This window comes from Gigantopelta aegis, chromosome 8 (genome assembly GCF_016097555.1).
Source record: "Gigantopelta aegis isolate Gae_Host chromosome 8, Gae_host_genome, whole genome shotgun sequence".
NCBI lineage: Eukaryota > Metazoa > Mollusca > Gastropoda > Neomphalida > Peltospiridae > Gigantopelta > Gigantopelta aegis.
In genome coordinates, this window is record NC_054706.1 from 16,838,803 (window position 1) to 16,852,032 (window position 13,230).

The 13,230-nt window shown below is 40.4% G+C and overlaps 1 protein-coding gene across 1 annotated transcript; it reads left to right on the top strand.

Moving 5' to 3' along the window:
* Positions 1-374: 374 nt before the first annotated feature.
* LOC121379513 (monocarboxylate transporter 13-like) lies at positions 375-12,037 on the top strand. Its single transcript, XM_041508157.1, has 5 exons — positions 375-456; positions 7,407-7,663; positions 8,410-8,553; positions 8,990-9,766; positions 10,855-12,037. The coding sequence occupies exons 2-5, from the start codon at positions 7,477-7,479 to the stop codon at positions 11,679-11,681; spliced, it is 1,935 nt and encodes a 644-aa protein (XP_041364091.1). The 5' UTR covers positions 375-456; positions 7,407-7,476; the 3' UTR covers positions 11,682-12,037.
* The last annotated feature ends 1,193 nt before the right edge of the window (positions 12,038-13,230 follow it).

Consider the following 13,230-nt stretch of genomic DNA (forward strand, 5'->3'; position numbering starts at 1 on the left):
ATAGACGTCTTTCTTCGTGCACTTCCGTACCCTTCGTGTCGAACGAAAACAGAAAAGAAGACAACTTCGTGATCGCACTATAGCGGATGTAGGATGATGAGGTCAGGTCAGGTCATAGGGCTTTACGTGCACAGAGCAAACTGTTGTAGCACACGCCTGTCCTGGGCACAAGAGCCGGCCTCGGCCGGCTCCTCCGTCCAGGACAGGAAAGGCGGGGGAGGGGGAGAGGAGGGACCGCCTACACTGGCAGGTGCAAGGAAGCACCAGCAGCCCGACCGTGGTCGGTAGCAGGCGGAGGCGGGGGGGGGGGGGGGGGGGGGGGGGGGGGGGGATGATGATGATGTTGTTGTGTTCCTTTATAGCGTAATAACAGACTTTACTGTGCGGATGCAGTTGGATCAATGGCGTAGCCACATTGTTACCCCGGGTGGGTAAGTACATGGTCAAGTACCCAGGGTAAGTACATAGGCTCTGTGATAGAGTGAGTATTCAGTGATCGATAAATGTAATCGATATATATATATCTACGTTTGCTTTTCATTCTATATCCATATTTTTGTGCTACGTTCTATAAATATTTTTTTTTAATTAATTAATTCACTCGTGTATGCGTGCATTAATTAATTCATGTTTGTCTTGTCTGTATATGTATGTATGTATGTATGTATGTATGTATGTTTGTATGGATGGATGGGATGTATGGATGTATGGATGTATGTATGTATGTATGTATGTATGCATGCATGCATGCATATGCGTACCTTTATGCCTGCGCGTGCGTGCTTTTAGTACGTATGTCTATTAAAAACTGCACTGCAGATCGTTTGCATGTTAAAACATTTTAATCTGTACTGCCTATAATGACCACCCCATAAACCTACTAAGTAATATTTACATGGAGAACAATAACATACGCTGATGTGAAAGTTTGTTTTATTTAACGACACCACTAGAGTACATCGATTTATTAATCATCGGCTATTGGTAATTTTGACATACTGTCTTAGAGAGGAAACCCGCTACATTTTTCCATTAGTAGCAAGGGATCTTTTATATTCATCATCCCACAGACAGGATAGCACATACCACGGTCTTTGATATACCAGTCGTGGTGCACTAGATGGAACGAGAAATAGCTCAATGGGCCCACTGTCGGGAATCGATCCCAAACATGAAAAAAACACCCAAAACGCTGGTCATTATAAACAGGTGACTGTTATACACGGTGTTCTATATAGCACACTCACCTGTAATTGACATTAACACCGGCCTCGGTGGCGTCGTGGCAGGCCATCGGTCTACAGGCTGGTAGGTACTGGGTTCGGATCCCAGTCGAGGCATGGGATTTTTAATCCAAATACCGACTCCAAACCCTGAGTGAGTGCTCCGCAAGGCTCAATGGGTAGGTGTAAACCACTTGCACCGACCAGTGATCCATAACTGGTTCAACAAAGGCCATGGTTTGTGCTATCCCTTGCTGCCTGTCGTAAAAAAGAGTAGCCTATGTGGCGACAGCGGGTTTCGTCTAAAAACAGTGTCAAAATGACCATATGTTTGACGTCCAATAGCCGATGATAAGATTAAAAATCATTGTGCTCTAGTGGCGTCGTTAAATAAAACAAACTTTACTTTTTGACATTAACAACAGGTGTTCTTTCTGCAACGCTTAGCAACAACAACAATTCCGGCGACCTTCGATTCTGTCGTTCACCCGTTCACCGATCTCTGACCGGAACGCGAAAAACAGCTCGGGCAGGTGTCTACCGGTCACCGAGCTGAATCGCAGTTCTTTCATGTTATTACTAATGCTGTCATTTATTTTCAATAAAATTTAAAGCACGCTTTCGTGAACAGACACCATAAACGACTACCTTAGGCTCGCTGAAAACTGAATTGACTGAGAGAGAGAGAGAGAGAGAGAGAGAGAGAGAGAGAGAGAGAGAGAGAGAGAGAGAGAGAGAGAGAGAGAGAGAGAGAGAGAGAGAGAGAGAGAGAAGAGAGAGAGAGAGAGAGAGAGAGAGAGAGAGAGAGAGTAATTGGATGTCAAACATTCGGTAAGTTTGACCTATAGTCTTAGAGAGGAAACCCACTGCATGTTTCCATTAGTATCAAGGGATCTTTTATAATGCTCCATCCCACAGACATGATAGCACATACCACGAGAAATAGCCCAATGGGCCCGCCGACGGGTATCGATCTCAGACCGACCGCACATCAGGCGAGCGCTTGACGACTGGGCTACGTCCCGCCCCTGTCAAGGGCAGAGACCTAGGGGTTAATTGTAAGTAGAGCAGCAGCTATATGCTTATTATTACATTTTAACCAGTCTTTCAAATGTAGTCATTAATCAACAGTTGTCAGCGGGAATGGCCAGGTGTGAAAATACAACCATTCATTTGATGTGGGCTAGGATTAACAAATTAATCAGACATGTCTAGATCTGACCCTACAGTCGTGTCCGTTTGTATGTGTGTCTGTCATCGTGGCTATGATTACGGAAACCGTGTCAACTGATGTGCAGCAGGTGTTGTAGCTTTCAGCAGACTAATTTGTCAGACACAAGTTGTCATACCACAGTGGAGCCCATTTCTCAAAGCATGAGTCGAATAGTTAACCTCAGGTATCAAGAAAACCGACGAGGTCAGGACAGGGTAGGGCAGTTAAGGGCAGAGCAGGGCAGATAATTCATAGCATGACACTCGACTGATATTTTTGTACAGTAATGCAACCATCAATGATGATTAATTATGCGACTAATTGGAATGGGGGAGGGGGGTTTGGAAATCTCTTCAGTGTGTGTATATGGGGTGAGGTGGGGAGACGTGTAGCTTATCGGTAGAGCGTTCGCAGATATTGAGGGAAGAAACCAGCTGTCGCCACTTCATGGGCTACTCTTTTCGATTAGCAGCAAGGGGTCTTTTATATGCACCATCCCATAGACAGGATAGCACATACCACGGCCTTTGAGGTACCAGTCGCGGTGCACTGGCTGCAGATGGACACACATGAAGGAAAACATTTGTGATAACAATCGCAGATCTGGAGCATCTGCGATTGTGTTCTCATAAATAGTTTCGTTCCAACCAGTGCACCACGACTGCTATTTAAAAGGCCGTGGTATGCGTTATCCTGTCTGTGGGATGGCGCATATAAAAGATCCCTTGCTACTAATGAACAAAATGATGCAGGTTTGCTCTCTAAGACTATATGTCAAAATGACGAAATGTTTGACCAATGTGCTCTAGTGGTGTCGTTAAACAAAACAAACTTGGTGCTTGCATTGTAGGATTGAACCATCTCAGTGAACCCATTTTCAGATTTTGTTTTTCCCGTCCTATCAAAGGTCATGGTATGTGCTGTCCTCTGTGGGGGAAAATTCATATAAAAGATCCCTTGCTGCTAATGGAAAAATGTAGCGGGTTTCCTCTAAGACAACGTGTCAAAATTACCAAATGTTTGACATCCGATAGCCGATGATTAATAAATCAATGTGCTCTAGTGGTGTCATTAAACAAAACAAATATTAACTTTAAACGACAAACTGCTTAGCTTCTCCAACAGCCCCCAGCCCACTGTCCTCTCGGATTTCCTTCTCTGCTGTCCTCCTCCATGTTGCTTTCGGTCTTCCCAGTTTCCTTTTTCCAGGAGGGGTCCATCGGAGTGCCACTCTTGGTAGGGCTGTTTGAGGCATTCTGATGACATGCCAATCTAGCCCCCATCTTCGGCGCTTGATCTCCGATATCAATAACTGTGTGGAGGTTTGTTTATGGAGTTCTTCGTTGGTTATGATGTTGGGCCAGAAGATATTCAGAATCATGCGAAGGCACCGATTTTGAAAGACATCCAACTTCTGATGGTCTTGGTAATTTTCCAGGATTCTGCTATACAGTTAAAATATAGTTTAATCCAGACATTATAGTTGTATATCACATACAGAATTATCAGAAGCTAAAGTTAAAAGTTAAAGTTTGTTTTGTTTAACGACACCACTAGAATACATTGATTAATTAATCATAATTGGATGTCAAACATTTGGTAATTCTGACATGTAGTCATCAGAGGAAACCCGCTACATTTTTTCTAATGCAACAAGGGATCTTTTATATACACTTTCCCACAAAACAACAATTAGTTGAATGGATCCACCGAGATGGTTCGATCCTGCAACGCAAGCACCTCAAGCGAGAACCCATTCGCTTGATGCGCGGTCGGTCTAGTATCGATCCCCGTCGGTGGACCCATTGGGCTATTTCTCGTTCCAGCCAGTGCTCCACAACTAGTGTAACACAGGCCATGGTATGATCTATCCTGTCTGTTGGATGGTGCATATAAAAGATCCCTTGCTGCTAATCAAAAAGAGTAGCCCATAAAGTGGCAACAGCGAGTTTTCTCTCTTAATATCTGTGTGGTTCTTAACCATATGTCTGACGCCATATAACCGTAAATAAAATGTGTTGAGTGCATCGTTAAATAAAACATTTCCTTCCTAGTCTGAGCTCCAAAGCCAGAAACATAATTTTACCCTACACCACTTGGCCCCCTTAATTTCTAGTTTATGATCAACCTGAGCACAATAAGAGGTCATCTTTATGCCAGAAAAACAGACATCAAACGTCTATCGCCAACAGATGACGTCTTTCGTCAGCACATCCTTCGAGTTGTCTTGCAAACATGCATCTGAGTAAAAGCCATGCAGCACAAGCCTACAATCCCAGATCCCTTTAACTTTTGATGGATATCGCTATCATCTGGAGTCCGACCACTGTTGATGTTGCAAAGTCCGATACCGTCCAATCTGATGAGCAGTTGTTTTTGTAACTGTAAACGCCAGTGCACAAGACATTGTTCATGTGAGAAGAAAAATATTCCATGTGACATTACTTGTTATTGTAAAGGTGAGCTGCATACATGTACACGGGTACAAGAAACAATCCCTTCCTCGGGAGAGCAGGGCAGATAATTCATAGCATGACACTCGACTGATATTTTTGTGTTCATTACAATGGATTTTAGTTTTTAATTGATGACAACAGTAATGCAACCATCAATGATGATTAATTATGCGACTAATTGGAATGGGGGAGGGGGGTTTGGAAATCATTTTAATGTGTGTATATGGGGTGAGGTGGGGAGACGTGTAGCTTATCGGTAGAGCGTTCGCTTAGAATGCAATACTCTGTAATATCGACCCCCCCCCCCCCGCCAACCCCCCTCATGATCACAGCCAATAAATTACTTTTGGACTTATCTTCTTTTATCGGAGCAAAACGCACTCTAAAATATGTTTTTACTTCATATTAAGCAAAAATAATTGTTTAAAATGAGGATGGCAAATATTATGAATCTAATTACGTTTAAAAACAATAATTTATAACTGAATATAGTTTTATATACTCACATTTATGCTTCTGTTGTCAGACAAACATGCGGGGTTTCGATTGTTCGGAACGTTACTAAATACAGTATCATTGCTCTGAATTAACGCATTCCCCGTGGAACGATCTTTCAGGGAATGATTACGGCCGTACCCTCCGGAAAATAGCATACACATCTCAGGGTTTAATTTATAATGTGTTTCATTTGTTTATGAAAAGTAGTGTCACCAAAAAACCCCTACCCCCACCCCCAAGATTTTGATCTGAGTACGAACGACGTTGATGATGATGCTATTTACTACATCTGAAAACAGAACAAAAAAGTATCTACTAACATATATGTGTATATATATATATATATATATATATATATATATATATATATATATATATATATATGTATGTATGTATGTATATATATATATATACGTATGTATGTATGTATGTATGTATGTATGTATGTATGTATGTATGTATGTATGTATGTATATATATATATATATATATATATATATATATATATATATATATATATATATACACATATATACATACATACATATATATATAATCCGACATCCAAGGGCTTGTAATTTTGATGGACCTGACTCCGCACAACATACTTTTGCTTTGCTACTGAACAGACCTTCGGGGTAAACAACAGGGTAGTCTGCTTTGCTGTAAACCTAGCCCGAGTACTCTGACGGGAAGAGAGCTAGACGAACATTTGGACAGTTATGAACACTCTCGTAACTTATGAACACTCTCTTACATCACCGTTACGAGAGCGATCATAACTGCCCAAATGTTCGTCTTGCTCTCTTACCGTCAGAGTAGCCTACTCGGGCTACTGTAAACCTTGCAAACAATATATATATATATATATATATATATATATATATATATATATATATATTCATATACATGTACTAGTATAATGCCATCTGTTGAATCACGAGCTTTATTGAATCAAAATACAAGTTTACAGAAAAGTTGAACTGATGAGTACTCAATCTGTAAAGGTTTTTGTTTTTACTCTACAAGTGGGCCTAATTCACAAAGGTCTCTTAGGCTCTGGGGCCTAATTCACAAAGGTCTCTTAGGCTCTGGGGCCTAATTCACAGAGGTCTCTTAGGCTCTGGGGCCTAATTCACAGAGGTCTCTTAGGCTCTGGGGCCTAATTCACAAAGGTCTTTTAGGCTCTGGGGCCTAATTCACAAAGGTCTCTTAGGCTCTGGGGCCTAATTCACAAAGGTCTCTTAGTCTCTGTTTGACAACAAAGCATCCCCTTTGTACATCTCTTAGCATTGCACTGCGAGATCGCAAAGTTGCGAGAGTTTAGTGAATTAGGCCCCTGATTACTTAGATTTGAAAGTTTATATTAGTAATTAACTGTATTACGGAATTTTCAAAAGACCTGTCTTTTAGATGAAATTCAATCTGTATTCATTTTTGACAACAGCTTAAAAATATTAATAGCCAGAAACAAGATTATTTAAGTGTTCAAGACTCTATCTACATGTGGTTTAACACCATTAGTATCATTATCTCTCTCTCTCTCTCTCTCTCTCTCTCTCTCTCTCTCTCTCTCTCTCTCTCTCTCTCTCTCTCTCTCTATATATATATATATATATATATATATATATATATCTCTATCTCTATCTCTCCTCTCTCTCTCTCTCTCTCTCTCTGTGTGTGTGTGTGTGTGTGTGTATGTCTGCCCCTCTGTCTCTCTCTGTATGCCCCTGTCTCGCTGTCTGCATCTCTCTCTCTCTCTCTCTCTCTCTCTCTCTCTCTCTCTCTCTCTCTCTCTCTCTCTCTCTCTCTCTCTCTCTCTCTCTCTCTCTCTCTCTCTCTCTCTCTCTCTCTCTCTCTCTCTCTCTCTCTCGCTGTCCGCCGCTCTATGTCTCTTTCTAGCTCTCCCCACTTCCTGCTGTCTCTCTCTATAGTCTATCTGTTCCTCTCTTTCTCTCTGTCTCTCCCCTGCCTGCATTCTTGACTGAATATGTCTGTCTAATTATTTTACTTCAGATACAATATATACGTCTATTGCAACTGATCGTCTTTACACGAGTATAAGAAAACATCACCACCGGTCACAATGCACGCCGCAAACGGAGCCGTCGGCTACGTGGTCATCATCTCGTCGTTCCTGATTCAAGTGATCGCGTTCGGCGTCTGTTCGTCGATCGGCATCTACAATATGGAGTACCTCGACTACTTCACCAACGACGCCGTCGCAGTGTCCTTCGTCGCCGCAATCAACATCGGCTGTTTTCAACTTACAGGTAGAGCTTCTTTGGGTGGAGGGAGGGGGCGTAGCCCAGTGGTACAGTGCTCGTTTGATGCGCGATCGGTCTGGGATCGATCCCCGTCGGTGGGTCCATTGGGATATTTCTCGTTCCAGCCAGTGCACCACGAATAACGGGTAGCATCTTATCTATGACTACCCTAGTTCCGCACAAAATTTTAGTACTTTTTGTACAGGTACCCCATACAAGTTTCAAGCACAAGGCTACTTGGTACTAAATGAAAGCACAGTGGTACTAAATGAAAGAAAATTGCATACATGTTTGACCCAGATGAAACTTTATTATTTACAATCATAAATCTAGATCACATAAAGCCCAGTGGTAAAGCTCTCGCCTGATGCCCTGTCGGTCTTAGATCGATCCCCGTTAGTGGACCCATTTGGGTTATTTCTCGTTCTAGCCAATGCAGCATGACTGGTATATCAAAGGCCGTGATATGTGCTATTATGTGTGGGATGATGCACATAAAATACCCCTTGCTACTAGTGGAAAAATGTAGCGGGTTTCCTCTCTAAGACTATGTGTCACAATTATCGAATGTTTGACATCCAACAAATCAATATGCTCTAGTGGTGTCGTTAAATAAACAAACTTTAACTTTCCCCTCTCTATGACTATGTCAAAATTACCAAATGTTTGACACACAATAGTCGATGACTAATAAATCAATATGTTCTGGTTATGTCGCTAACCCAAACAAACTTTTAACTTTCTACCAACAGGGCCACTTGTCAGTTTCTTGATGACCGTGCTAGAATACAGAACGATCGTTCTGATTGGTTCACTCCTCAGTTTCATTGGGCTTATCGTGATTCCATGGTTACCAACTTTGGAGTATTTGTACATTTTCCAAGGAGCACTAACAGGTATGCATTATTTCACTGTTAATTTATGTAACCATAGAGAATCAATAATCCAGCTTTGTTTTCTTTCTGTAAGACCTTTTTTTTAATTATTATCCCCGATGTCTGTTAATATGTGTATTTAATGTCACGAGCGGTGTTTAAGATGGACCTCTGAATGTATTAGGACTTCTTGGCGAGTTAATAATAAAATATTTTTGCTAAATCCAAGTCCTAGGTTTTTGCGACTGGTATATCAAAACCTGTCGTATGTAGTGTCATGTCTGAGGGAAAGTGCATACAAAAGGATCTTTTGCTGCTAGATGTAAAAATGTCGAGGATTTTCTCTAAAATCATGTGTCAGAATTATCAAATGTTTGACATTCAATAGCCAATGATGAAGTACTCTAGTGGTGTCGTCAAACAAAACAAACTTTTCATGCTCTTTCTTCGTTTTCAGGAATTGGATACTGTTTTGTTTTTGTCGCGTCCCAAGTTCTTAGCAGTCTTTATTTTGACAAAGGGCGGAGTCTTGCAGCAGGAATTGTCACAAGTGGATCAGGGTTTGGAACAGCCGTTTTTCCCATCCTTGTTGGTTACCTTGTGGAGTTTTATTCCTGGAAAGGATCCATTTATATAGTTGCTGGAATCAGTCTGAATCTGCTAGTTTTGGGAGGTCTCCTGCGTCCACTGCCAGAGGCGGCAAAGAATAGAATAGTAGCTGAAGAAACAGTTATTGCTTTGACAACTAAAACGCGTAAAAAACCGCTGAAAAACTTTAGAGTGTTGACGGATTTCTGTTTCGATGTGCTTTTCATCAACAATATTTGCTACAACATGTGCGCTTGTATTTTAATCGCCTTTGGCCCAGAATATTTCACCACCATAGGACTTAGCAAAATCGATGCTGCTTTTCAGTTGACACTTTCAGGGCTAGCGACATTTCTTGGGGCACTAGTCGGTGGAGTTCTTGGAAACATAAATTGCCTTAATCGTTTTGGAATGTACATGGTGTCCAACATCTTTGAAGGACTCGCGGCAGGGCTCTTTCCACTGGTTAGTGGACTTGATGCCATAACTACACTGTCGGTCACCTTTGGCTTCTGCTTTGGCGTCTGTCTGGGTCTTCTCGTGATGGTCACCATAGACGTCCTTGGACCAGAAAGCATTGGAGACGGACTTGGATATCTCATGCTAGCCAATGGATTTGGAGCGTTCTTGGGACCGATTTTGGCGGGTACTTTGTTGTAACAAAGATAATTTTTAAAATATATTTTGTCGAATGATTTTGCTGTAGTAATGGATACAGGGAAATTAAGTTAGTACTAAACATCTGTTCTAAGTCACAGTGACTAGAAATTCCCGTGTTTAACAGATGAATAAATGTATTGTAAATTAATTATATTTCTTTTTAATTGGGGTCAGCTTGATTTCTGTGTGTAACGATTGTTTATTGTATAATTCATGTTAGTGTACTTAGGAATACAACAGGAGCCCTATTATTGAAGTTGCACCCCCCCCCCCCCATGTCAGTTTTGTTTTTGTTTGGCTCTTTCGGGTCACTGTGACTTTATTAGTTATTGGGTTTATGACGTTACAATAACTTAGTAATTATTACACTGTGTATCATATTCAATTTTTTTTTCTTCAAGGGGGCGAATTAGAATACAAGTATTGGTTCTAAATATAAGTGAGGAACAGTATTGGCAGGGTACATAGGCATTGTGAGCGGAGGGGGCTACGGTCACAGTCCCTAACTCTGAATATTATACATTCCCCCTCCAATGAAGGAGTTTCAATATATAACTACCGCCATGGTGTATATTTCACCGCCAAAAAGGGTGAGAGTTGGGCAGTGCCTCATCAAAACTCACTTATTCTTAAATTCGCACCTGCAAGGTGCTAAATATGGGGTCTCATGCAGTAGATGTGGGGATTATATTATTGTTTCATGTGTATATTTTTGGATTTTACACTTCTTCTCTACCATTAGAAGTTAAATTTGTTCACGATTTCTCTCATAAACCCCATTTCAGTATTATTAGTGTAGGCCAGTTTTTCATATAATTTGGTTCACAGTGGTTTAAGCACCTAGAATTATTCTACGTTTTCAAAAAATATTGTCAATAGTTGTTTTAAACGACCAACAATATTTATTCTATTATGTTTTCAGGAGAAGTTCACATCACATACTCTCTCATGTACAAGTGTTGAACATGTGTTAAATATTAAATACCTTTTCTTCTTTATGTCATGTCATAGGGTTTTACGTGCACATTCAGAACAAGCTGTTGTAGCGCACGCCTTTCTTCTTTTCTTTTTAAGGATATTTAAAGCAGAAGACTGGCAGCTACCGGTCATCATTCTATCTCGCTGGGGGAGTTTCTATCTCTGGTGGAGTCATCATACTTCTAATCCTGCTGAAGACATTATTGGCAAAGAGGCACGACGCCGCCCACAGCAGTGATGTCCCTGGTGAATTCTCTTTTATAGGAAAGGAAAACGAAGGATATGTGGCAGACGTGGATACTGAAAAACGTAAAGAAAAAACCCAGTTTCATGATGCCAATGACCTCTCCGGTAAACGAGAACATAAAGTGGAGCAGTATGATAATGAGAAGCAGGAACTCTCTAGTAAAAGAGAACAGAAAAAGCAACATTATAACAATGAGATATGCCACCTCTCTGGTAAAGAAAGACAGAAAGATGAACATTATGATAATGAGCAACAGGAACTCTCTAATAAAAGAGAACAGCAAAAAGAGAATGATAACAATGAAGAGAAGGAAGTCTCTGGTGAAAGAGAGCAGAAAGAGTCGAATTGTGATAATGAGGGGTATAAGCTGTCTGATAAGAGAGGACATGATGGAGTTAACTATTACGATAATGACGAGTATAAAATTAATGGTAAAAAAGAACCGGACGATCAGCATTATGGTGAGGGATGTGAACTCCCCTATGAACGCGTACAGGAAAACCAGCATTATTACGTTAATGAGATCAATGGACTTTCTGATCAAAGAGAACAGAAAGTCTGTGTTTGCGAGGATCTGAAAGGTGTTTCTAAAGAAAACCAAACACACTTTAAAGTTACTCTGGAACCACACAGTGTCGACCTTATGGATGAAGCTATAGAATGTACTCATCTTTAGAACTATGAGGTCGGGATTTAGCTCAGTCAGGATTTCTGTCAGAGGGTAAAACGAGTATGGTGCCATACCCAAATTGTTTTACATATATATTTTTTTCAAGTTAACCTTTTGACAAAATCAATTACTCTTATCATTACTGTATGATTTTCTTAACCCTAACCCTAAATTTAAACCATTTTCATTCTAGAGGAGGCCCCCAATACCCACTGTTGACTGTGGTTGCATTCAGTTCCATAACGCCATACCCAAAACACTGTCAGTCGATAGGGGCTTGTGTCGTAGGATCGAACCACCCTGGTGGACCCATTCAAATGATTGGGGTTTTTTCTCGTTCCAACCAATGCACCACAACTGGACAAAGGCCGTGGTATATGCTTTCCTGTCTGTGGGAAGGTGCATATAAAAGATCCCTTGCTGCATTAGGAAAAATGTAGCGGGTTTCCTTTGATGATTACGTGTCAGAATAACCAAATGTTTAACATCCAATAGCCGATGATTAATTAATCAATGTACTCCAGTGGTGTCGTTAAAGGGACATTCCTGAGTTTGCTGCACTTTTTAAAATGTTATCGATTAATAAAGACCTTTTAACGATTGTAATTACATTTCAAATATATTTTTGTACATAAAATATCAGTGGCTGTATATTAAACGTGTTTCTGATCGTCCTAATATTTGTACTAGACTAAATTTCATTTTATTTTATTAAGACGACCAGAAACACATTGAATATACAGCCATTGATATTCTAAACCAGAAAATATATTTAATATGTAAGTTTAATCGTAGAACTATTTATTAGTCGGAAACATCTTATAATGCAGCAAACTCAGGAATGTCCCTTTAAACAAAAGAAACTTTTAATTTTTTTATTTCTGGCCTACTACCTCCAGAATCTGTATTGCTACCCTGAGTGACTGCGTCATTAATATTACTAAGGCCAAAAAAAAAAAATATGTGTGTTTCAGGTTTCATCTCTGGAAAAAATAGGGTAGGTAGGTAGGAACTTTTTTTTTTTTTTTTTTTTTAAACCGAAGTGTTACGAACCTAGTTTGCGGACTGCAAAAATCGCGGTTGATGTTGGGTTGTTTTTGTTGTTGGTTGTTGTTGTTGTTTTTTGGGGGGGGGGGGGGTTGGTAGTCAAAAATATTTTAGGGTCGCAGCATAAAATTAGGGTCGGTCGGGAAACCGGAAACACACAATTTTTTATTTTACGGCCCAAAAAAATAATGTGTTTCAGGTTTCATCTCTGGAAAAAATAGGATAGGTAGGTAAGAACTTTTTTTTTATTATTATTATTTTTTTTTAAACCGAAGTGTTACGAACCTAGTTTGCGGACTGTAAAAATCGCGGTAGATGTTGGTTTTTTTTTTTTTTTTTTTTTTTTTGGGGGGGGGGGGGGGGGGGGGGGGGGGTGTTTGGTAGTCAAATTTTTTTTAGGGTCACAGCGTAAAATTAGGGTCGGTCGGGAAACCGGAAACACACACATTGTTTTTACGCCTAAATACAGATTTTCAGCCAGTTTGTCTCATTCATTACATTTTATCTG